The sequence below is a fragment of the Galeopterus variegatus genome, unplaced genomic scaffold, assembly GCF_000696425.1.
Source record: "Galeopterus variegatus unplaced genomic scaffold, G_variegatus-3.0.2 Scaffold33, whole genome shotgun sequence".
Taxonomy (NCBI): Eukaryota; Metazoa; Chordata; class Mammalia; order Dermoptera; family Cynocephalidae; genus Galeopterus; species Galeopterus variegatus.
Window position 1 is genome coordinate 440,413 of NW_007726144.1, and position 23,243 is coordinate 463,655.

The 23,243-nt window shown below is 47.8% G+C and overlaps 3 protein-coding genes across 8 annotated transcripts; 2 read left to right on the forward strand and 1 right to left on the reverse strand.

The window, feature by feature from the left end:
* Nucleotides 1-806: 806 nt before the first annotated feature.
* Nucleotides 807-5,861, forward strand: MRPL24 (mitochondrial ribosomal protein L24). Of its 6 annotated transcripts, none has more exons than XM_008570342.1 (6): nucleotides 807-1,059; nucleotides 4,386-4,627; nucleotides 4,711-4,806; nucleotides 4,995-5,098; nucleotides 5,382-5,512; nucleotides 5,631-5,861. In XM_008570342.1, the coding sequence occupies exons 2-6, from the start codon at nucleotides 4,445-4,447 to the stop codon at nucleotides 5,765-5,767; spliced, it is 651 nt and encodes a 216-aa protein (XP_008568564.1). In that variant the 5' UTR covers nucleotides 807-1,059; nucleotides 4,386-4,444; the 3' UTR covers nucleotides 5,768-5,861. The 6 variants fall into 6 exon arrangements, with proteins under 6 accessions (XP_008568564.1, XP_008568572.1, XP_008568580.1 ...); XM_008570350.1 differs by having other exon boundaries at nucleotides 807-1,004; XM_008570358.1 differs by having other exon boundaries at nucleotides 807-994.
* Nucleotides 5,862-6,205: 344 nt separating this feature from the next.
* Nucleotides 6,206-13,339, reverse strand: RRNAD1 (ribosomal RNA adenine dimethylase domain containing 1). The gene is made up of 8 exons (XM_008570390.1): nucleotides 12,626-13,339; nucleotides 10,303-10,427; nucleotides 9,950-10,142; nucleotides 9,416-9,478; nucleotides 9,047-9,190; nucleotides 8,043-8,527; nucleotides 7,200-7,384; nucleotides 6,206-6,544 (listed from the first exon to the last, which is right to left on the reverse strand). The coding sequence occupies exons 1-8, from the start codon at nucleotides 12,734-12,736 to the stop codon at nucleotides 6,423-6,425; spliced, it is 1,428 nt and encodes a 475-aa protein (XP_008568612.1). The 5' UTR covers nucleotides 12,737-13,339; the 3' UTR covers nucleotides 6,206-6,422.
* A 533-nt stretch (nucleotides 13,340-13,872) lies between these two features.
* Nucleotides 13,873-18,558, forward strand: ISG20L2 (interferon stimulated exonuclease gene 20kDa-like 2). Its single transcript, XM_008570402.1, has 3 exons — nucleotides 13,873-14,858; nucleotides 16,709-16,909; nucleotides 17,639-18,558. Exons 1-3 carry the CDS (start codon nucleotides 14,112-14,114, stop codon nucleotides 17,750-17,752), a joined length of 1,062 nt encoding a protein of 353 aa, XP_008568624.1. The 5' UTR covers nucleotides 13,873-14,111; the 3' UTR covers nucleotides 17,753-18,558.
* Nucleotides 18,559-23,243: the final 4,685 nt, after the last annotated feature.

Sequence of the window (23,243 nt, forward strand, 5' to 3'; positions counted from 1 at the left end):
GGTTAACTGAAGAGAGGAAACAGAAAAAGAATGCAAATGATTTTCAGACCATCTCAGAGGTACGGGTTAGCCTCCTCCATTCTACATGAGGGTGGATGTCCTGGAATAAGCAATACCGTTTATTCCACCTCAACTGCCCAGCCACTGTTTAACACAGGTTCTCCTTGCAGCACCTGGGAGGGTTTAAAAAAAGTCTCCACAAGAAGTAGGGTGTGGGAAGGTGCTAGTATCCGGCCATAGGCCATGACAACCGTGAAAGAGGGAGTGTTTGGACTGCTCACAGAAACAACTTTGACCTCCAAGGGCAGGCCAAAGAGTAGAGAGGCTAACCCTTTGTCCATGTTAATGCTAGAGATGCTTGCCACCCTTAACTGGTTGATGGGGTAGGGGGAGGAGGACGCTGATACGGTGGAATCTTCCCAGTACTCCCTCAGTTAAGTGGAATGACTGGATTAGATGATCTCTGACGATCCTTCCAGATCTGACATTTTGTGACTATATTATCTAGTATTGGAAGAGCCCACTGTTACTCCAGGGAGCTTAAGACAGTTTTTTAATCTGCCGTGGTCCCCCTCCAGCAGAGAAGGCGGGGGAGAGAATTGGCTCTAAGTCTCGCCTGGAGAGTGAGGCTCTGCCTTAAACAGGAAACCACAACCACCTAGAAAATGGAGCCGTCGACTCTAGAAACTACAATTCCCAGCGGCCTTCACGCAGAGAGTGCGCAGGAGTGGTCAGGCGCGTCAGCCTATCCTGCTTTGCCTTCCCTTCCCGACATGCTTTACGGGTTTTTCGGCTTCCTTGATTCCTACACCCTCGCTAAGTTTCCTGTTTCCAGTTTACTTCGTGGCGGCGGACTGCAACTCCCAGCATGCTGACAAGCTAGATTCGTTGTTGAGCTTCCGCCTTACAATTAAACTACATTTCCCAGAAAGCCGACGGGAGGTGCTGAGGACCCACGTGCAGCGGTGACAGACGGAGGCTCAGCGGTGCAGCGGTAAGCCGAGGTGAGGGCCCTGCGGCCCAGAGGTGTCGCATCTCAGAGGCTCGTCCGGGATGCAGGTGCGGGAGAGGCCTTCCTTTTCCCTGGCTGTGGCTCAGTCGCCTCCCTGGGGTTTCACAGCACCGGAAGCTTGGAGCGGGTGGGTGCCGAAGACTGCTGGGACCTGACGATGTCCGGAATCCGGATCCGCACCCGGAGTGAGGCTGGCGGGGGAAACCTTGGAGTCGTGACTTGAGGGGGTAGCCGTTCTACCACACTACCTTGCACTACGCCTTCAGAGCACGCAGTGAAAGCCCCACTGCGGAAGGTGCACCAGCCTCTCCAGAGTGTAGAGGCAAGGGAGGCAAAGGTCTACAGGGCCTGCAAGTTGCTGTAGTCTAGGCTGGCTCCTGGGATCATCTCCCAGAGCCTCAGACCTGGAACGACCGTTAAGAGACTCCATGCAGCAATCACGCAGGAGACTTGGGTCTTAAGATTGGCCCTGTTTCTATCAAACTATATGAACTAGGGCAACTCACCTCAGCTCTTGGTTTCCTTGTCTGTAAAAGAGGCTGTATGATACTCGCACCTGGCAACCTCCCTCACTGGGAGGTGTGCAGACCAAATGCCAGTCAATACTGAAATTCCCAGCATACGGTTTGTCACAAAGCAGTGCTCCGTAAGCATTTGTTGAATTTGAATAGGGAGACTTAGGACCTTATGTTCAACCAGCATTAATAGAAAATAACATTAGGCCTTTTTTTTTAATACTCTACTCAGACTTATAAAGAAAGAAAACGAACCAGTGTCTCACTGTTCTGATAAACCACTTGATATATTTTTTAAATGCACATGGCTAGAAAATGCAAACATTATGGGAAGGAACAAAATGGAAAGTAACAGCCCTCCCAATCAGTTTGTCCCCCAAAGCAAGTACTTTAGTTTCCTTTTTCCTTACCATAAACATGTGTGCCTGTGCTGGAATATATATTAAATTTACCTAAAAGGGATAATACTATTCACATTATTCTGCCCTTGCTTTGTTAAAATATTAAAAATAGTTTAGATGACACAACAACCCTGTAAATTTTTATGGATGATGAAACTAAAGCTCAGTAGTTAAGTAAGTTGCCCAGGGTCACACGGTAAGACAATGGCAGAGCAGAACTAGAATCCAGGTGGTCTGATCCCCCAGTCCAGGGCTTTTTATGCCTTTATAGTACACTTTATTTATTTATTTATTTTCTATAAAGATGATCTGTAAGGGGATCTTAACCCTTGTCTTGGTGTTGTCTGCACCATGCTCAGCCATTGAGCATACTGGCCATCCCTATATAGGATCCGAACCCGTGGCCTTGGTGTTATCAGCACCAAACTCTCCCGAGTGAGCCACAGGGCCAGCCCTATAGTACACTTTATTTGTACTGTGAAGTTAGGGGTTTTTTTATTTTGTTTTGTTTTTTTAAAGATGACCGGTAAGGGGATCTTAACACTTGACTTGGTGTTGTCAGCACCATGCTCACCTAGTGAGCTAACTGGCCATCCCTGTGTGGGATCCAAACTCAGGGCCTTGGTGTTATCAGCACCACACTCTCCCAAGTGAGCCATGGGCCAGCCCAAGTTAAGGGTTTTTTAAATCTATAAAATGAAATTAATGGTACCTTCTTCGTTGGTTATCCTTAGACTTAAATGAGATGTTACAATAAAGCACTTAGATGGCACTTGAAAGGTAGCCCTTACTATTTTTGCCCTCAGTTCTCTTACTAGACCATTAATATAGTCCATAATCCACAATTGTTAAATTTAGAGCACATACTTGGTTGGAAATTTAGGACCCAATAATCTTAGAGTCTGGCCCTGGGTCCTTTTCCTTTAGAAAAGAAGCTATTAGGGGGCTGATCAGTTAGCTCAGTTGGCTAGAGCATAGTGTGTTTTTTTTAATTGAAACATAACTGATTATATTTGTGGGATACACAGGTGAATATCAATACCTGCATACAATATGTGATCAAATGAGAATAATTAGTATACTCATCATTATAAAACGTAATCATTCTTTATGACCTTTAACCAATTTCTTACTAACCCCTCTTCCTCTCCCCCTCCCCCTTTCCCACCTCTAGTAACCACAGTCCTGATTTCTCCTTTTGAAAGTTCAATGTATTATTGAGATTGTTGTACCTTTCTTTCTTTTTTATTTACTTATTTTTTAGCTCCCACTTATGAGTAAGGACATACAGTATCTCTCTTTCTGTGCCTGGCTTATTTCACTTAACATAGTTTTTTCCAAGCTCACCATATTGCCGAGAATGGCAGAATTTCATTCTTTTTTATGGCTGCGTAGTATCCCATTGTGTATATATACCACATTTTCCTTGTCCAGTCATCTGTCAATGGACATTTAGTTTGGTTCCCTATCTTGGCTATTGTAAATAGAGCTGTGATAAACAAAGCGAATGCAGATATCCCTCTGACATGATGATTTCCATTCCTCTGGGTATATTTTCAGCACTGGGATTGCTGGATTGTATGGCAGTTCTATCTGTAGTTGTTTGAGAAACCTCCATACTGTTTTCCCATAATGGCTGTACTAATTTGCAGTCCCACCAACAGTGTAACAGGGTTCCGGTTCCCCTTTCTCCGCATCCTCGCCAGCATTGTTATTCCCTGTCTTTTTGATAATAGCCAGTCTAACTGGGGTGAGATGATATCTCAATGTGGTTTTGATTTGCATTTTCCTGATGCTTAGTGATGTTGAGCATTTTTTATGTCTCTGTTAGCCATTTGTATGTCTTCCTTTGAGAAATGTCTATTCAGTAGAGCGCAGCATTGTAACACCAAGGTCAAGGGTTTGGATCTCTAAACCAGCTAGCTGCCAAAAAAAAAAAGTAAGAAAAGAAGCTATTAGGGAGGAGTGTTTTTTTCCATCTGAGGATAAGGAATTAGAAGTTGGATAGGGACAATTTAACCCCAATTTTAATCTCTGCTACATTATGTTTGTTTCACCTTATAACTACATGCCTTTTGGCCCTATGCCAGTGTTTTGTTCCATTACCTGTTTCCTTCCTGCTATTCCTACCCTGCTATTCATGCATTTATTTAATAACTATTTGAGTACTTAATACGTGCCAAGCTCTACTGGGATCTGCTGGATTCAGGAGTGAACTAGATAACATGGCTCCTGGCTTCAATGAATTTTTTGGACTTTGCAGTCAGATATATGTGGGTTTGAATGCTGATTCCCCCACGTAGTAGCTTTGTGACCATGGGCAAGTTAACCTATTTCCTCATCTGTAAAGTGAGAATAATATCATCTTGTGAGGATTCAGTGAGATGAGGTCCATTGAGCAACCAAGTAAATGCTTTTAAAAATGTCTCTTCCCTTCTTTCTATGTGCCTGCCCTAGAGCCGACAAGGAAGGTTTCTAAGTCTCTTGCTGCTGAGGGATTTCTCCAACTTTCAGCCATGCGTCTCTCTGCCCTGCTGGCCTTGGCATCCAAGGTCAGTTTGCCTCCCCACTATCGCTATGGTATGAGCCGCCCAGGCTCCCTGGCAGACAAGAGGAAGAACCCCCCAGGGACAAGGAGGCGCCGGGTGGTCGTTGAACCCATCTCTGATGAAGACTGGCATCTGTTTTGTGGGGATATGGTGAGAGCCTTAGAAGGGGGGCAGAATGACTGGGAGGCTCCTGGGCAAGGATCCCCCTCCCTGACCCTTACATCTTCCCACAGGTGGAAGTCCTAGAAGGCAAGGATGCCGGGAAGCAGGGCAAAGTGGTTCAAGTTATCCGACAGCGAAACTGGGTGGTCCTGGAAGGACTAAACACAGTAAGTGAAGAGAGAGGATGGGGATGCTCAGGAAGCCTGTTCCATTAGCACAGTGCAGCAGGAGACTGGCCGAGAGGATGGTGGTACAACTAAACCTTCTGCTCTTCAACTTGTGCTGAAAGCGCTCAGCAGCAGTGGGCAAGCCCCATTCACACCCCTTCCTTTCTGATACCCCCCGCCCCAAACAGCATTACCGCTACATTGGCAAGACCAAGGATTACCGGGGAACCATGATCCCTAGTGAAGCCCCGTTGCTCCATCGCCAGGTCAAACTTGTGGATCCCGTGGACAGGCAAGCACATGGGGCTCTGGTCAGAGGGTTTCTCCCCTCTGAGTCCACAAAAGTGTTGATCATAGCTGGGAGTGGGCAGCCCATTTATCCAATGGGAATGGTGGGTTGGATGCTCTGGAAATTGAGAAGGGCCATCTCATGACTCCCGTGGGTAATCCCAATACAGAGCTAGAGAAACAAAGTGGTGACCTTGGTGTTTTCAACCACTGACTTCACTTTTGGGTTGGAAGATGGCAGGGGACCTGACTCCAGGCCAAGCTAGCTCATCTCTTCTATCCACCAGGAAGCCTACTGAGATTGAATGGAGATTTACTGAGGCAGGAGAGCGGGTGCGAGTTTCCACGAGATCAGGGAGAATTATCCCCAAACCTGAATTTCCAAGAGCCGATGGCATCGTCCCTGAAGCATGGATTGGTGAGGCTTGATGATGGGCAGGAATGTGAGGGATGGGGTGGTAAGAATGAGAGTAAGGGATGTTAAGAAGACAAGTTGGCAAGCCCTCCTACCCATCTCCTTTCCTCTGGCTCAACAGATGGCCCCAAAGACACATCAGTGGAAGATGCTCTAGAAAGAACCTATGTGCCCCGACTAAAGACACTAGAGGAGGAGGTGATGGAGGCAATGGGGATCGAGGAAACCCGGAGACATAAGAAAGTCTACTGGTATTGAGCCTGGGGAGAGCTTCTCCCCACTTGAGTCTTAGCTTTGAAGGGTGGGGCACCTCTTCTTCAGATGCTAATAAAGAGCCATGAGTCTTCCTGTGTGCAGCTGCTATCTCTGGTAGAATGACACCCCAACCCCAATATACTCCTTTCAAGGACTGAAGGGAAGGAACATCTTTCCTGATGTCATGACAGAACCTAGGCGGAAGTTTGCCAGTCTTAAGGCAGGCCTCCCAAGGGGCAGGGACTGCAGATTCTGGGATGGAAACCAAAGGGAGAGAGTGGTTCCCTCCATGAATACCTTGGAGTAACAGAAGCTACTGCCCAGGCCACCTATTAGGGAGGGCAGTGGGGTATGAGACCTAATTGTAGTACCTCTGCAGGAGCACCACAGGGAGGGTGCACATCTGTCTTTTTCCCTACTTGCAGAAATGGAAAGGAAATAAACATTTCCATTTTTTAATAAATTAAAGATAAAATTTTACACAATATTACATAACACACGGAGGGAAAGAAAAGGTATGAAACTGAAGGTTTGTGGTGAACCAGGATTCCAGGGAGGATGCAGGATGCTTGTTCTTTGGGTGAGGAGGTGCACTCTGCCAGTGTGCCATCCAGGTGGTTTCAGATGGGATCTGAGACATGCCCTTCCTCAGGCTGTGTCAGCTGTCTTCAGTCTCCAGAACAGAGAAGGCCTGACCCAGGGGCATCTTGGTGGCCACCAGAACCAGATTTCTGGGTGAGAGTTCAGGGCTGAAGATGGGCAGGAGCTCAGCATGGAAGCCTGGGAGAAAGGCAGAGCTAATCAGAAGGGGAGAAATGAACCAAACTCTCACTCAGCAACTTCCTGCCCGGCCAGTAGGCACAGCCCCTCTTCTCCATGGGGTAGGCTCCAGGGGCACTAAGGAAACCCTTCTCTGTGAGGAACATGGGTGCCCAAGGCGCTGACCTTGGAGGCAGTTTCAAGCACTCAATGCCTAGGAATCTTCCTTAAAATGTACCTCAGACCAGCCAACCACCTCAAAAAAAAAAACAAACAAAAAAAACCCACCTCACGGAGGTACCACCAAAGTCTGATTCAGTAGGAATCTGCATTTTTTTTTTTTAAAGATGACCGGTAAGGGGATCTTAACCCTTGACTTGGTGTTGTCAGCACCACACTCACCCAGTGAGCTAACCGGCCATCCCTATATGGGTTCCGAACCCGTGGCCTTGGTGTTATCAACACCACACTCTACCGAGTGAGCCACGGGCTGGCCCGGAATCTGCATTTTTAAACAAATTCCCCACCCCACCCTACTGGTGACTCTGGAGCAGGTGGTCCAAGAATCACCACAGTGATGAATCGGGCCCAACAGATGAGGGGACTAGGACTAGAAGGACGAGCCCCTGAACTCCAGCCCCTCTGGCCCTGGGTCCCTACTATAGGCCACCCTTACCTTGCTCCTGAAGGTAGAGCAGCCGGTCCAGTAGAATCAGCGTCTCAACCAGTGGGGCCAGCAGCAGGGCCAGGCTGAAGAAGGCCACCACACGGTTCTCCTGGGCCTGGTGGGCCCAAAGGGCAGCCAGATTCAATGGCAGCTGGGGGTCCAGCCCCACTCGCTGTAGCCCCTGCTGCACATATCTGTGGGATCAGCCACAGACAGCTCTGTTTGGTTTTAGGAACCTCCACCTCCTACTTAAGCTTCACTTGTTCCTAATTCAATTCCAACTTTGCTTGATCTACTGCCCTAATATGTGTTTTTAAATGTTTCTCTGGGGCCGGCCTGTGGCTCACTCGGGAGAGTGCGGTGCTGATAACACCAAGGCCACGCGTTCGGATCCCATATAGGGATGGCCGGTTCGCTCACTGGCTGAGCGTGGTGCTGACAACACCAACTCAAGGGTTAAGATCCCCTTACCGGTCATCTTTTAAAAAAATAAAAATAAAAAAAATAAATGTTTCTCTGGCTGTGAGCTGTCTGCCCAATAGCAAATTAATCCAAAAATTTATTTTCAACCAGTTCTGTAACTGTTCTGAAATGTTGGTTCAGCCAATTATTTAGCCATATTTTTAACATTTAGAAAAACTTTGTATTTCTTTGATAGTCTCCTTATAAAAGAGGGACAATTCCCTTTTAAAGAAATTTTGAGAAGTTGCCCCTGTCAGAGAACTCAAAATCACTCCTTTGGGCTCATTTAGATTTCCTTTAGGACATGCCAACAAGTGAGGGTGTGAGGGAAATCAGATTTCCAGTTGGTGATGCTCCCCCCTCCCCCGCCCCCCACTTCCCCAACCTCACTCTTCAATCTTGAGCTCGTGGACCCTGGGGATCCCCTGAACGCCTGGCCTACGGAGCTCAGGCCGGGCACATCGGATGACTGTCTCCAGCACTGCACGGTAGCAGTGGGTTCGGAGGCCAGGGCCTTCTTTCTGTAGTCGCTCAGCGTATTCTTCCAGGGCGTGGCAGGCCCCTTCGCGAAGCCTATAGGGCAGTTCATACCCAGGCAGCCCAGCCACCCATTGACTTAGTGGATAGCTGCCAGGGTCACTCAGCTTCATGTAGCAGCAACCCACTGAGGCCAGGGCCACCACCTCAGGGCAGCAGGAGAAGTGCCTCAGCAAGGCAACGCTCAGATCCCCACAGGCATGGAGGCCTGTTAGCAGCAAGCGGGCCCCACCCTGACATGGGTTCTCCAGTGGAAGCAGAAGCTCCTTGCACACAGCTGTGGGGTCCACCCACCTAACCACATGGTATGGGGAGTAGCGAGGGCCAGTCTGGACCACCTGTGGAGACAGGAAATGACAAAGGTAGAAGGAAAGTCTGTTCGCTGTCCCCAGGCACCTCATGCCACAAGAAGAGACCTGTGTTACTTTCTTAGGAGGAATGTGGGAGAGAAGCTGGAGCACGGGAGAGAAGCTGGGGCACAGGATAGAGCTGGACCATGAATTGGGAGACATGATAAATTCTGGGCCTACCATTACTAACACTACATCTTTTCAACTCTGAGACCCACTTTTCTAATTTGTAGAGAGTCTAATACCTGACTGGCCACTTTACAGGTTGTTGTGAGGACATATCAGTGTGGAAGGCACTTTGTAACTAGAAAGTAGCTGTCAGATGTGGCGTGACTTTGGGGAGGGGGGAACCTTTGAGGAAAGAGGTAGCAAATATAGGTAGGACCATACACTCTCAAGCCGAGAAACTTGGAAGAGAAGAAACTTGCCCAATACCAACCAAGCAGTTCTGTGGTCCAGGCTGCAGTCCAGGCTCCTACAGTCAGGCTGCAGGAAAGGGTGGCCTACCTGCGGGTTCCTCTTCTTCTCTTTCTCCAGAGCCTGCAGGAGCTCCTGGTCCAGGCGCTGGGCTCTCTCCACCAATCTCTGATCCCCTTCAATGCTCTTCACCATCAGTCCCAGCCCCAGAGACATGAAGCGGGAGAGATGGCCCTAGAGTCATGAGAGGGAGGATGAAGACAGCCCTGTTCAGTGCCCTATTAACTGTCACCCTCCCTATTAGTGGCCTTAACACGTGGGCCCCAAATTCTGCCCTGCCTGTTTCCGTCACTTCTCAGCACCTGCCTTCCTGGGCCTATGGCCTGGTAACCTGTCTTCCACGTTCTATCCCCATGACTCAAAAAAAGAAAAAAACAGTATATTAGGGATCTGGCTCACCTGGCCTGAGCCCACGTCCACCACCTGGGTGCAGCCTGTGAGATCACTCAGCTTCTTCACCAACTGAAAGAGGAGGGAGCAAAGGTCTCCTGGCCACTGGATCTTGACTCCCAGAGTAAAACAACCATAATGAAGGTGGAGGAGCCAAAGATGACAGAGGAAGATGGACAGAGAGTGCCCCAGAAGAGACAAAAGATGTGGAAACCAAATGGGGGTTAGGGTGGGTGCTGACCCCAGGTTCGGGCCACTCCCCTTGCTCCTTTGATCAGTGATTCAGCCTCCCACAGGCTGCTCTGTGAAGCCATGAGCAGATTGTGGAGATGTGAGAACAGGAATAGGACAATGATTCAGACCAAGCTTCCAACCAACCCCACAACAGGATGAAAAAAAACCCTAGCATCAAGATATGATTAAATTATGTCTGCCAAGGAAGGGAAATTCTAGGGTCTCTGGTCCAGCATTTGAGGTAAGGAGCACACATCTTTGCAACCCACAGACTCTCAGACATCACCTATACTCTAGCCATCTCCTCACCTCTCCCAACCTCCGGATCTCATGCTGCTTCTTGGGCCTGACATGTTTCCGGAATGGAGGTGTTAGTCGGGAGCTCTGGCTGGGGTTCTCCGAGAACTCTGAGGGGGTCTTGAAGCCAGGCGTCCGGGTAAAGGCCAGGGCATAGGCTGTGGACTTCAGGGCCAGAAGGGTGAGTGGCCACACTGACCTGTACCTGAAATAGTCCAGGCCTCCAGTGAATAGTCCACAGCATCATGAGCATACCAGTTTACAACCCAGGGACCCAGGAAGACCTTGAGAGACTCTCTGAGTGATGGCTTGCTGTGGGGCTCAGTGCCTTGAGTTCCCCAGCACAGGGCCCTTCTAGCCCATACCTGACTACCTCCCCATCCCCCGGCATTCCCAGCAGCAGTGTGGCCAGCTGCGGTGGGTTCAGTCCATCCAATGCTTCCTGCCAGGAGCAAGGGAGTGTGTCCCACAGGTTGTCTGTGAAAAACTCCTGTAGGAGAAGGGCAGAAGCAATCAGCAGGCTACTACCATTCCTGTTCTTTCTTGCCACACTCCCATTTCCCCTCGTCGTTGCCTACCTCTTCCTCAGAGCCCAGACTACATTCTGCACACATCTCTCCTTTTAGCAATTTCTCCACTTACTTTGGTCTGTTTTCTCTACTCAGCTGAACTTAAGGGGAGGAATGGTGTCTTCTTTGCATCCACATCTCCTATCACTTACCAGAGTGACTGACACACAACACAGTACTAGTACATTATCATTTAGTAACCTGCCATTATATGTGCCAGACACATGTGTATTTTTATTCATTCATTTGTTCACCACAAATTCTGGGGCTCTGTTTTGATTATACACCAAGGTCTATACTATTCTATTCTATGCTCAGGGGGTACAAAAGTGAACCAAAGAGACAAGATTCTTGCTCTTGTAGTTTACATAAAAAAAATATGGGGGCCGGCCCGTGGCTCACTCGGTAGAGTGCGGTGCTGATAACACCAAGGCCCCGGGTTCGGATCCCATATAGGGATGGCCGGTTCGCTCACTGGCTGAGCGTGGTGCTGACAACACCAAGTCAAGGGTTAAGATCCCCTTACCGGTCATCTTTTAAAAATATATATATATATATATGGGCTGGCCAGTTAGCTCAGTTGGTTAGAATGTGGTGCTAATAACACCAATGTCCAGAGTTTGACCTCTGTATTGGCCAGCTAATAAAAGAAAAATGACAATAACAATTGCAGATAACATCACATGCCACAGACAATAAAACACTGGCAAAACAGTAATCTAGTAGAGAGTTTGACCCAGGACTACTTTAGATAGAGTGACGAGGGAAGACTTGTCTGAGGAGTTGATACTTGAGCTGACACTTGAATCAAGAACAGAAATCAAGCATGTAAATAATACTGGTAATAGTAAACACACACTTATGCCAGGCGATATTGTAAACATTTGACATGTATTAATGCTTTTAATCCTTAAAACAACACGAGGTAGGTACTATTTTTATCCCCCATTTTAAAGATGAGGAAACCGAGGCACAGCAACCAAGTAACTTGTCCAAGTCAAAAAGCTAATAAGTAGCAGAACTGGGATTTGAAACCAATTTCACTCTAGAGACCTTGCTCTTAACCATTCTGCTTTATTGCCTTTCTGTGTAGGAAAAGCATTCCAGGCAGATCAGTAAGTGCAAAGGCCCAGATGCCTGCCATATTTGTGGAACAGAAATCAGGCCAGTGTAGGTATAGCATAGTGAATGTGGGAGAGAATGAAATGTGACGGGGCTGAAGAGGCAGAAGGGGCCATATCAGATAGGACTTCATAGATAATGGTAAGGAGTCAGAATTTTATCAGAGCACCTAGAAAACAAGCGAGTGTCACGGTCAGATTTACATTTGAAAGATACCAATCTGGCTGCTTAGTGAAGAACTGGTTAGGAGGAGCAGAAGTAAACACAGAGAGATGGATGGATTATGTAGTTCAGGGGAGAGATGATGGTGCCTTGGCCCTGGGTGGTAGCAATGGAGATGGAGACAGATGAATCTGAGATCTATTCTGAAGGTAGAGCCAAGAGGATTTGCTGAAGGACTGGACTGTGGATCAACGAAGGAAAGAGCTAAATCACAGATGACTTCTGGGTTTGTAGTCTGAACAATTCACTGGATAGTGGAGCCATTTACATATCTCATTTATTCTTCACAATGATCCTTCAGACAGAGATCCATTTTGCAGCTGGGGAAACTGGGGCTAGAAGCGGGGGAGAGAGAGCACATAGGAGGGGAAACAGGATCCTAGCCCAAGTCTGTCTGATTCCAAACCTGGAACTGTCCACTACACCACAAAACCAGGAATTCGTTCAAAGCTTGGATTAATGAACATGTGTATTCTTGGAACACCTTATATATTCCTAGGAGAGTTCACTGTAGTTGCAGTATGCTCAAATATCCATGCGTTTTATTACCTTGTATTTGGGAAGGTTAAAAAAACAACCCACGTATTAGAAATATTAATATTTATGTCAGCTGAAAAAAAGGGAGGATCAGCTTTAACCCCTTCTTGAATAGATAAAAGACTGACAGTCATAGAAGAAAAGAGATCAGAAGCTAACTCTCCGGATTCTCTCCCTGTCGTGGACACCAGCCAACCACACAACCAAGAGTACCCCGCCCACACCCCTGTGGCCTCACGATGATGTAGGCGTCCAGGATGGAACGGTAGAGCGCCAGGACACGAGTGAGGTTCACAGCTAGCTGCCTCCTCTCCTCGTGAGAGAGTCCCCGGGCGGAGACGCCCGGCATCCTGGGTTCCAGCCGGTGGCGCGGGGAGAGAGAACGCGGTGAGGAGGGATCCAGGGTCGGTACCACGCGGGTCCAGGACCCAGGCTGGGTTCAGCTCTGCAGGCCGAATGGGAAGAAAGAGTTTTGAGTCCGGTTCCCGACTCTGCCTTTCCGGGATCCCATCCTAGGGCTGAAGACTTGAGACTTCCCCCTGACGTCAGATGTCGCGAAAGTGTCAGCGTCGGAGGCAGATGGGGCGGGGCAACAGTGCAATGACGCCACAGAGGCGTGCCCTGGCAGCGCACCCACGAAGAGGGGCGGGCCAAGCCCCAGGTCCCGCCCCTTCCCGTAAACTCCCCTCCTCTCCCGGAAGTGAGGCCCGGTGTCCCCGGCGCGCTGCAGTTCCGGTTTGTCGCGGCCTACTCACACCTTCGAGTTGTACCTCCACGGGGCTAGAGGGGCCGGGGAGCGCATCCCACCCACGCCGCCGCCCCAGCCGCCGCTCTTCACACACTCCGAATCCCTGGCCTCCCTCCCGGAGATAGGGGCGCTGCGGGCGCGCGCACGCCGTTCTCTGGCGTGTTCCAACCCACGCGCCTGCCGTCCTGAGCCTCTTCGGCGAGCGCAGATTTCCGCATCCGGCTCTGGACGCTTCCGGTCTTAGCGTAGTCCATCTGGGAGGTAGGTATGTGAGTATATAGGAACCGTCTGCATCGTGGTGGGGACTGGCAAAGTGCTTGGCGCAAGGTGGGCTACCCCGAACCTCGAACACATCCTCACCCTGCTGATATGTGGTGTCAAAGGTCCTTGCTTGGGAGGACTTGGGTGAGACGCATGTGGAAGTTCCCCCCCGTAGCCGAGGGAAGCGGGTGCCTGGATTCGTACCTATTCGTGGGGCCCGCGCTGCAGATCATCTATGCTATACCCCTCACTGCTTTCGAGCATACTTAGACGTTTCCTTCCTACGCAGATTATAGAACTCACCTATTCTGGCTTCTTAGACTCACAGAATTCGAGCTCGATAGGCCCTCCAACCCCTCCAGTTTGCAAATGAGACAGACCTAGTGGGGGGAATGGACTTCTTAAGACCATATGGCTGGTGAATTGTGGGGCTTCGCTAGAATCCAGGCTTTTGGGCTCATCCAGCACTCCTTCCATCATTTCGCGTTACAGTTACACTTCTCTGAGAGATTGCTCTGATGTCTTTCCTCCCTTAAGTGCTACGTTTTCCTCCGAGGCCTGTGGGCCCAATTACCAGAATCACTTTCTTCCCCAAGGTGTACTACAAACCTCCACATGTTGGACAATAAGATTCAGCGGAGAATGAACACCACCCCATCTTCCTTTCATAAGTAAACCATTCTTGCCAATTGCTGTCCCATCATTCACTGTCCTCATGTCTACCTTACTCCTCAATCTCGACTTTGGGGAACCTCCTCCCAAAAAGGCATTAGAAGGAAATGCCAAGCACCGAAACTTTGTCAAGAAGCGGAGGCTCTTGGAACGGCGGGGCTTTCTGAATAGAAAGAATCAGCTCCCTAACAAGGCACCTAAGCTGCACTCAGAACCTCCAAAGAAAGGGGAAACTGCTCGAGTAGATGACACTTGGAAGATCCCTCTTGTCCCAAAAAAGAAGACAGCTGCCTCCAGCAGTGGGTCAGAGCAGTCCCTGAACAAGAAAGCTACAGTGTCTTGGCTGACCCCTGCCCCTTCAAAGAAGGCTAATTCTGTTGCAGCTACAGTAGACTTGCTGGGGGAGTTCCAGAGTGCCCTTCCAAAGATTAAGAGCCATCCCACCCGCTCCCAGACAAAGGGCACCCAGAAGAACCCCCCTCAGAAGAACCGCCCTCAAAAGAATGCCCCACAGAACTCCACCCAAGCTCACTCAGAGAATAAATGCTCTGGAGCATCCCAGAAGTTGCCAAGTAAGATGGTGGCAATTGACTGTGAGATGGTGGGCACAGGCCCCAAAGGGCACATTAGTTCCTTGGCTCGATGTAGCATTGTCAGCTACAATGGAGATGTCCTTTATGATGAGTACATCCTTCCCCCCTGCCACATCGTGGACTACCGAACCAGATGGAGTGGTATCCGGAAGCAGCACATGGTGAATGCTACGCCATTCAAGATTGCCCAGAGCCAGGTGACACTTATGGGGCATGATGGTGGCAATGGGTGGGTAGGGAGAGGTCCAAGTCATTTTTCAGCAATGGCCTTCACTCTGGAAAAGTGCCAAAGGATTGTGGAGGGAGGAAGGAGAATATCAGATGATGAAGGTGGCTTCCTATTGGGGTAAGGAGTGGTGAAAGTCGGGAAGGTACAATTAACCGGTGTAACAAACTTCATTAATCTGGACCTACTTTAGGTCCCAAGTGGGACTGTGATCTGGGAAACTGGGAATATGCATAGAGAAATAACAGCCAGTGATGAAACTGGACAGAGCAGCAAGCATGAGTGTCAAGGGAAAGGGCTCAATTTGGGAATGCCTTACAGTTGCAGTCTAGGTTTGGGAGTGAACAGGTGGAGGGCTTCCCAAGCAAAAAGTAGTTTGGGGCAAGTATGGAAAGTGTTGATGGTAGAAGAGGACAAGGAGCTGAGGCATACTTGTACAACTAGGACAGGTAGCCTGCAGTGAAGGTGATAAAAAAACACAGAGTCGACATGTTGGGATTCTCATCTCACTCATTCTAGCCCTGTGCTGGATATTGGGAGCACAAAAAATGAACAGAAAAGGAGGGTGAACTGGGACAGGTGAAGGAAGTGGAGAGCAAGAGGGGAGCCTTCTGATCTTGAGAAGCCACCAGAGGGCGCCGTTGGTCCACATCTTTGCAATTTCAGGACCACACTCTGCCTGTCTAAACACACTCTGTTCCAGTAATTACTTATATGCTAGAACAGTCAGCGAGGAGATGAATCAGAGGTGAAGCAGCTGGTTATTACAAAAGTCCTGGAAGAGTGGAAGAACATTGTGTACACAAGGGGCACAACTGAGCAAAACTTGGGAGAAGCAGAAGATGGGATGGGTCTGAGATAGCAAATCTGCTCAGCTTTAATGAGGGCTGTGTTCTGAGGTTAATAAAAAATAAAGGTGGTGGTAGGCAGTAAACTGCGGGTGAAGTCAGGAGCAACTGAATACCTAGTCGATTGGACTGCATCTGGTTTTCATCCTAAAGCACTTCCCCAGTGTCCAAGCAGGGCTTATGAAACTAAGGATGTCCAAATGAGTCTGGCCTCTTCAAAGGGGTCCCCTTGGGAGGCCATGCAGGACTGTTGCTCATGTTCACAACCTGCTTGTAACCCCATTTTTGGAATGGCCTTTAGAGTCCATGGCGTGTTCTTTGATTGTCCTCATTAGTAGTGTGCCCTCATGCTTTAAGATCCTGAAATGGTCAGAAGTCATTTGCATCCAAGACTAATGTGACTAAGTTCCCTCTGCAGCCTTGGTCTATAAGTGATTCTTAATCTTTTATGGCTTGTGGACCTTTGAGAAATCTGATGAAAGCCACAGACTCTCTCCTCACAGAAGTACCCATCCATATCTACTTGCTTGTAATTTTGCACTTCCAGTAACTCCTTGGAGCCCATCTTTGACTTCATGGGTCCCAGCCTTGTGTTTAAGGCAAGCATAATGGTAAAGTTAAAGGACTTCAAGTAGCAAGCTGGAACTGAACTAAATAGTTAAATGAACATCTCAAACATGAGTTAGCTTTAGGAATGAAGGCAAATTAATCTGTCATTGGGATGGAAATTTATGAGAAGGTAAGGAGCCACTGATGATGTAAGTCCAAGCAGGGTTATACCATGGAAATGCCCTATTTTCGTTCCAGGGAAGAGGAGATAGATTTCAGGAGAAAGAAAACTTGTGGGAGAGGGCATTTCAAGGATGAGGCAGGTGGGCAATTGGTAAAAAGAACCCAGAACCAACAGCCATGTGGGGCTTTCAGGACATTTGAGTCTTCCTTCTCATCACCTCCTCTTCTACGCCTTTTCCAGATCTTGAAGATACTTAGAGGGAAGATAGTGGTGGGGCATGCCATCCACAATGACTTCAAAGCCCTTCAGTACTTTCATCCCAAGTTCCTCACCCGTGACACCTCCCATATCCCCCCCCTCAACCGGAAGGCCAACTGCCCAGAGAATGCCACCGTGTCTCTGAAGAGTCTCACTAAGAAGCTGTTGGACCGGGACATCCAGGTAGCCTCTTCACACATGCCAAACACACCCCGCCTCAGCCATCCTCCTTCGGGCTTGGTGGAGGCTCTTATTGCCGCATCTCTCCAGGCTCTGACCCCAGAAGTCCTATGGTTGCAGAGATTCAGGTGGGCTGCTCTGATGGTAACAGCTTTGAGCTAAAGGGCTCAGTAGCCTCTCTCTATCTGTACATAGAGGTAATAATTCCCATTCTTTACTTCACAAGGTGTAACAAAGGATAATCTAGAAAAGGAAAAAAGCTTAAAGTAAAACCCTAACTAGGAAGGGAAGAAAGCAAGTAGTAGTAGTGGTGTAGAGGACCACGTAGTGGATGCAGGGACCACTCATATATTTCATATGCTTGGCATTCAAGGTGGGGTGGCCTGCCTTGTAGGAAAGTATGGACAGATGTCATATAGAGAGCAGTTAAGGAACTGGGGAAGATAGAAGACTCAAAAGGCCTGCCTTGATCTGGTGTGTTCTGTTTCTGCAGAACTTAGCATAATACGGCATATACCTGTTGCCACAGAAAGGATTGAGATAGACAATAGCAAAGATACCCTGAAATTAGATAAGGAGTAGGGTCCCACCAGAGTTTTATCTTTGCAGCCCTCTAAGGCAGAAGAAACAGCATGTATAGGGGGCAGAAGGAGGGGGAATGTGGGGAGTCAGTTGGGAAGGGAAGAAACAGTCTCTTGTAGCTTCATGCTCTTCTCTTCCTCCCTTGTTCAGGTTGGGAAAAGCGGACATTCCTCTGTGGAAGATGCCCAGGCCACCATGGAGCTGTACAAGTTGGTTGAAGTCGAGTGGGAACAGCACCTAGCCCAGAATCCCCCAAAAGACTAGCAGCAGGGGGGATGGTGGGTATGTGGGGAGGCAGAGGCAGCACCTAGGAGAACCAGGGCAGTGGACCAATGGGCAGCTCTACCATCTCCACACTTTGGAAGCTAGAATTGTTGTCGGGGGAGAGGCTCTACCCCAGACTTAATATCCATTGAAGTTTCACCTCAGGTGTTGTGTCCTGTGTCTGGTTACATGTCCTCTGGAAGGGGGAAGCCTCCATGTCAGAACCTAGCCCTATACTGTTTACTTCTTAAATGGTGCTAACCACAGGTTCCAGGGCACTTTGCATCAGTCAGGCTTTTAACTTTAAAGGGACAGGGCATACTGGGAAATGTAGTTTCCCAAATTGCCTCATCACTAAGGTGGCCATGTGACTCATTTTATTCCTTTTGTTCTCAAGTAATTAACAGCACCCTCTTTCACTCAAAAGTATCCTGGTTGGATGATAAAGAAATGGTCACATTACATTTCATAGACTTTGCTTTTGGCTCAGAGTCTCCATCTAGGCTATGTCAGCATATTGCCTGTTCTTCCCACCTTGATGTCCAGGGGAGCTATCTGTGGTCAGGTTAGTTCCCCTTACGGTTATAAGGCAGCAGAGGTAAAAGTGTAGCTTGGAAATCAACTTTACTGATTTAGGAAATCAATCTCTTTCCTAAAGTAATAAAGGATTTATTTAATTTAGGTTCCACATGGTAGGTTAAAAAGAATTTAAAGTGTTTTAATGGTTTTTAGTCTTTTACCTTGCTAACCCAAGCCTCTAAAAACTCAAATTATTCCCTTGATAAATTTTTATAATGGAAAAACAATTGTGTACTGGTTTCTTTCTTTTTTTTTTTTTTTTTCCTTTTTGTCTTTTTTACTGACCGGTAACGGGATCACAACCCTCAGTGTCGCGCCCGCACTGCACTCAGACAGTGAGCGGGAACCGGTCTCCACATGGGATCCGAAGCCTCGGCGGGAGCGCTGCCGCACTCCCAAGCGGCGCACTCTCCATTGCGCCACCGGGCCGGCCCGTGTACTGGTTTCTTTTTAATTTCATGTTAAGTATTTTTGTCACAAGATACCATGAGGCTATAGTTCTTAGGGGGGTTCCCATGGTCTTTGTGGACTGCACTAACTGGGGTTATTGTTTTCTGGGAGTCATCAAAAAGTACTGACCAAGCCTTTGTGTGTAACATATGATGCCTTGTCCTCATCCATACCACAAATCAATGAGCACATCTAAAATGACACCCCAAGCCATTTGAACACCCTCACATAGAGGGTGTGTGACTGGGAGAGTGAGGTAGAGAGTGAATCATTGAGTGGGCAAGAGGGAGGGACAGTGGGGGAGAAGGGGTGCTTGTTGATGCCAGCCTGGTTGCTGCTGCCAGCTCTTCTTTAGTGGCACACACCCTCAACTTGGTAAGGTGAGTCACAGGTCTGACCTTGTGTCCAGGATTACTATCTGCACTCTGTCTTGACAGAATGCCGGCTCCATGTATATACCAGGACTTGTGCCCTCTTGAGTGGCTGTTCTGGTTCCGGGCATTAGAGTCACAGTCACAGCTACCTGTAGAAGCGAATTTTCTGCAGCCAAACCAGATCCCAGACATGGTCTTGTATCCTTGAGGATCTGCTTGCACAAGCAGCTGTTAAGCTCTGAGCAAGTTGGTTCCTGTGGAGCACAACATGTGTAATGTCCATGATTGTTCACAAAGGGGTGCCGAGCACCTGTCTTAGTCCATTTCCTGTTGCTGTAACAGAATACCTGAGATTGGGTAATTTATAAAGAAAAGAGGTGTTTTTTTGGCTCAGCGTTCTGGAGGCTGAGAAGTCCAAGGTCAAGCAGCTGCATCTGGTTGGCTTCTGGTGAGATCCTTTTGTCATAACATGGCAGAAGGTATCTCAGGGCAAGAGGGGTGCACAAGAGCCAAACTGGCTTTTGTAACAGAACCTCTCTTGTGATAACTAGCCCACTCCCGTGATAACCCATTAATTCATTAACCCGTTAATCCATTAACAGAGCAGAGCCCTTATGACCAAATCACCTCTTAAAGGCCCCACCTCTTAATACTGTTACATTGGGGATCAAGTTTCAACATGAGCTTTGGAGGGGACAAACATTCAAACCATAGCACATTTTACACAGCGATAGGTGGGAATAATCCAAGAAGACACACCAAAAACTAGGAATACACATGGAAGCAGTTGTTAATTACATTGTGATCAGTAAACTGGAAGATAACTGGAAAATTCCATTTGAGTTCAATCTTTAGGGTACTTGTTGGCTGAAACAAAACTGACTTTGTGTATTTCTTGGTAAAGTAGCAACTGGCTTTTATGCTACCCCCAGCCCCCACCCTCATATCTAGACAAGCACCTGGTCTCACTCAGTCCAGTGTTGGAAAGAGCTCAGTCTTACTTTTGCTCACCAGGAGAAATCTGGGAGATCAGAGGACCTTGCAGACATTTCCTCGTCACATTTTCTGGTCAGAGCCCAGCTTACTTTGCAAGGGTGCCTGGGGATCCCCTGTACTTCAGTCCCCCTTTTCTATCCATCTGTCCCCAAGGTCTTAGCTTCATCCAATTGTTGGTGGACGAACGCTATTGCAGATTGCTGCCCAAATCCCAATCAGCAAGTCCTGTTCTGCCTTAAATCTGAGAATGGCGCATATGCATGACAAATGTAAGCTCTTGCTACTGTTCTTTTCATAACATAATGAAGTTTTCTAATTCTAAGAGACCCCCTGATGCAGGTGACAATGGGAAAAGACAAAGTGTGAGAACCATATTCTGCCAGCCATGCTTGTGATAGTCTAAAACTTCGTTTAACAAAATGGTTCTTAAAATGGTAAGGGGGCATGTATTTTGAGATAGCACTGCCCCTCCATCCACCCTTAAGAACCACTGATCTGGCAAAGGCTCTAAGGAGGGAGGAATCATTTGATTCCTACTTTTATGGATGATTACAGCTGACAATAGGAAAGATCAACAGTACTGTAATTATGAACTTGCCCCAAGGCACATTAGCCCAAGTTCAAGTTTAGAGAGACAAACTATGAATACAACATGCCAGGTATATCTGCAACTATCCTACGTGTACTGTCTGTGTATTGTACTTCACAAAGCACTTTGACTTCCCCTGTACTATACAGCAAGTCTACCAAACAGCTAACAGCTTAACAGCAAGTCACTTTGCACTGATGATAGGTTCGAAGTTTGATTTTGCAACTTAACTAAATTTGTGACAGTAAGTTACTTTGCTTCTTGGATTCTAAGTAGTTCTAGTGCCAAAATCCTGAGATTCTTTTCTAACCTTGATGTTTAACTGAAGGTTGTTAACATTAATACTAATGATGGCAGCCATTCATTGAGTGCTTCTCTGTGCCAGGTACAGTGCTAAGCCCTTAGGTGCATTATCTCATTCTCAGTAGGTAGGTGGTATGCTAATTTAAGGAAATGGTTGAGTAAACTGAGGCTTACAAAAGATAAGAAACCTTTCCCAGGCCAGTTGGATGTTGGCAGTGCTGGCACTCAGACCTGCCAAGTCTACTTGTCTGAAGTCTGCTTTTAACCAGCACCTTGCTCTGCTGTTACAAGTGGCATCTGGTGAGACTTGGAATCCTTCCACTCAAATATTAAGCACCTGCTATGTGCCAGGCATTGTGCTAGGCACTAGGAAAACAGGGCACTGTCTTTGTCCCCATGTAGCTTACAGCAACCTAAAGAAGCCAGTGAACTATTTTCAATACACTGTGGCAAGTGCTGTTTAGAGTCACTGAAGGATTTAAAGCATGAGAGTGATGTGATCAGATGATGTTTTCAAAAGTTGATGAGGGCAGCCAAATGGAAGCTGGATTGGAGAAGGGTCAGAAGATAAGTTCTGTTGGGTAAGTTTTTTGGTTTTTTGCTTTTAAAAAAGATGACTGGTAAGGGTAAATCTTAACCCTTGACTTGGTGTTGTCAGCACCACACTCCCCCAAGTGAGACATGGGCCGACCCTACTGTTGGGTAAATTTGGATGAGCAATGATGATTCAAACCTGAATCAGTGAAGTGGGAGGAAGCATATGAGCATCACAGAGGTGGCAGAGACACTTAGAGATCAGGGCAAGAGGACAGGATGTTGACTTGATATTTCTGAATTAAGGTGAATAGACAGGATTGGTGGCATTCACCAGGATAAGAGAATATGGTGGTGAGAAGAGCAGGTTTTGAGGAAGATGAGTTAGGTATTTGGTTGGGTTGACTTTGAGCTGCCTGAAGATACCTAAATGGAGATGTCCAATTGGATCTAGATATATACCAGACCAGCTTAGCAGAACAAAGGTCTGGGGCTAGAAACGAAGGCTTAGCGACAACAGCATAGTAGTGTGATGGAAACCCTGGGTTGGGATGAGGCTTTCCGGAGAGGGCATATAAAGAAGAGCAGAAGGTCATGATCAGAGTTTTGGGAAATACCCATACCTACAAAATGCTGGAGGAAGAGAGGCCTAAGAGCTACCAGACAGGTGAGAAGACAACCAAGGAGGAGACTTTCCAAGAGGTAACAGTACCAAACACCACAGAGGGGGCCAGGAAGATAAGAACAAAAAGAGGGGTCTGTTATAATTTGGGGCTCCTCATCTGAACAATGTCTGTGGTGGGAGTTGGGAGGGTGGCAGACGCTCATCTGGCAGTGTGTTGGAGAGTAAGTAGGAGATTAGGAAGGAGAAGTGGCTCCAAAGGGAAGCAGATGAGGGTCACTACAGGAGTGAGGGATCTGAAGATGCTGAGAGATGGAGCCAGGAGATCATAACGTGGTTGGGTAGGGGCAGTGAATGCTATATTGGATTCTGAAAGAGCAGTGGGGGAGGGGGCATCTCAAGCTCAGCCTTGGCCAGCAAGTAGGGACACCTTGTCTTCTGGAAAAGAAAGGAAAGAGTAAAGGCAGATGGATATGTGATTGGGCAGTAGTGGAATAAAATAATTAGCACCTGGAGACCTTGATTGCTTAGTTGCTTATTGAATTGGAGGCAGAGTGGTCTGCTGAGTACAAGGAGGGAGCCAGTGAGTCAGAAGCTGGGAAAGAATAAGCACAGTCTGGAGAAGCCACTGAGAATGGAAGAGCGAGCTAACAAAACACAAGGAAGGGCTGCTGAGCATTGTTGAAGTTCCTAATTTGTGTCAGAAACTGAATTTATTGGGCACTGCAAACTGGTTGTGATATTTTCTAGCATCATTTGGCAACCCAAATATGGAAACAGTTTAAGTAGTTGGGACTGTGTAGGCTGCCATGGAAGGACAGGTATGGCCCGGCCCCAGAGGCCAATGTCTGAAACAGGATGGAGACAAAATAGTTGGTGTCCATGGAGTCAAGTAATTGAGAAGCTAAGCTGTTGAGTAAACACTGGAAACACTCTGGTGGCCGCAGGATTAGAAGCTGAGAAGTGCAGTGGATTGAATTGGCCCCCAAGGTCAGTCAGTCTCTCTCTCTCTCTCTCTCTCTCTCTCTCTCTCTCTCTCTCTCT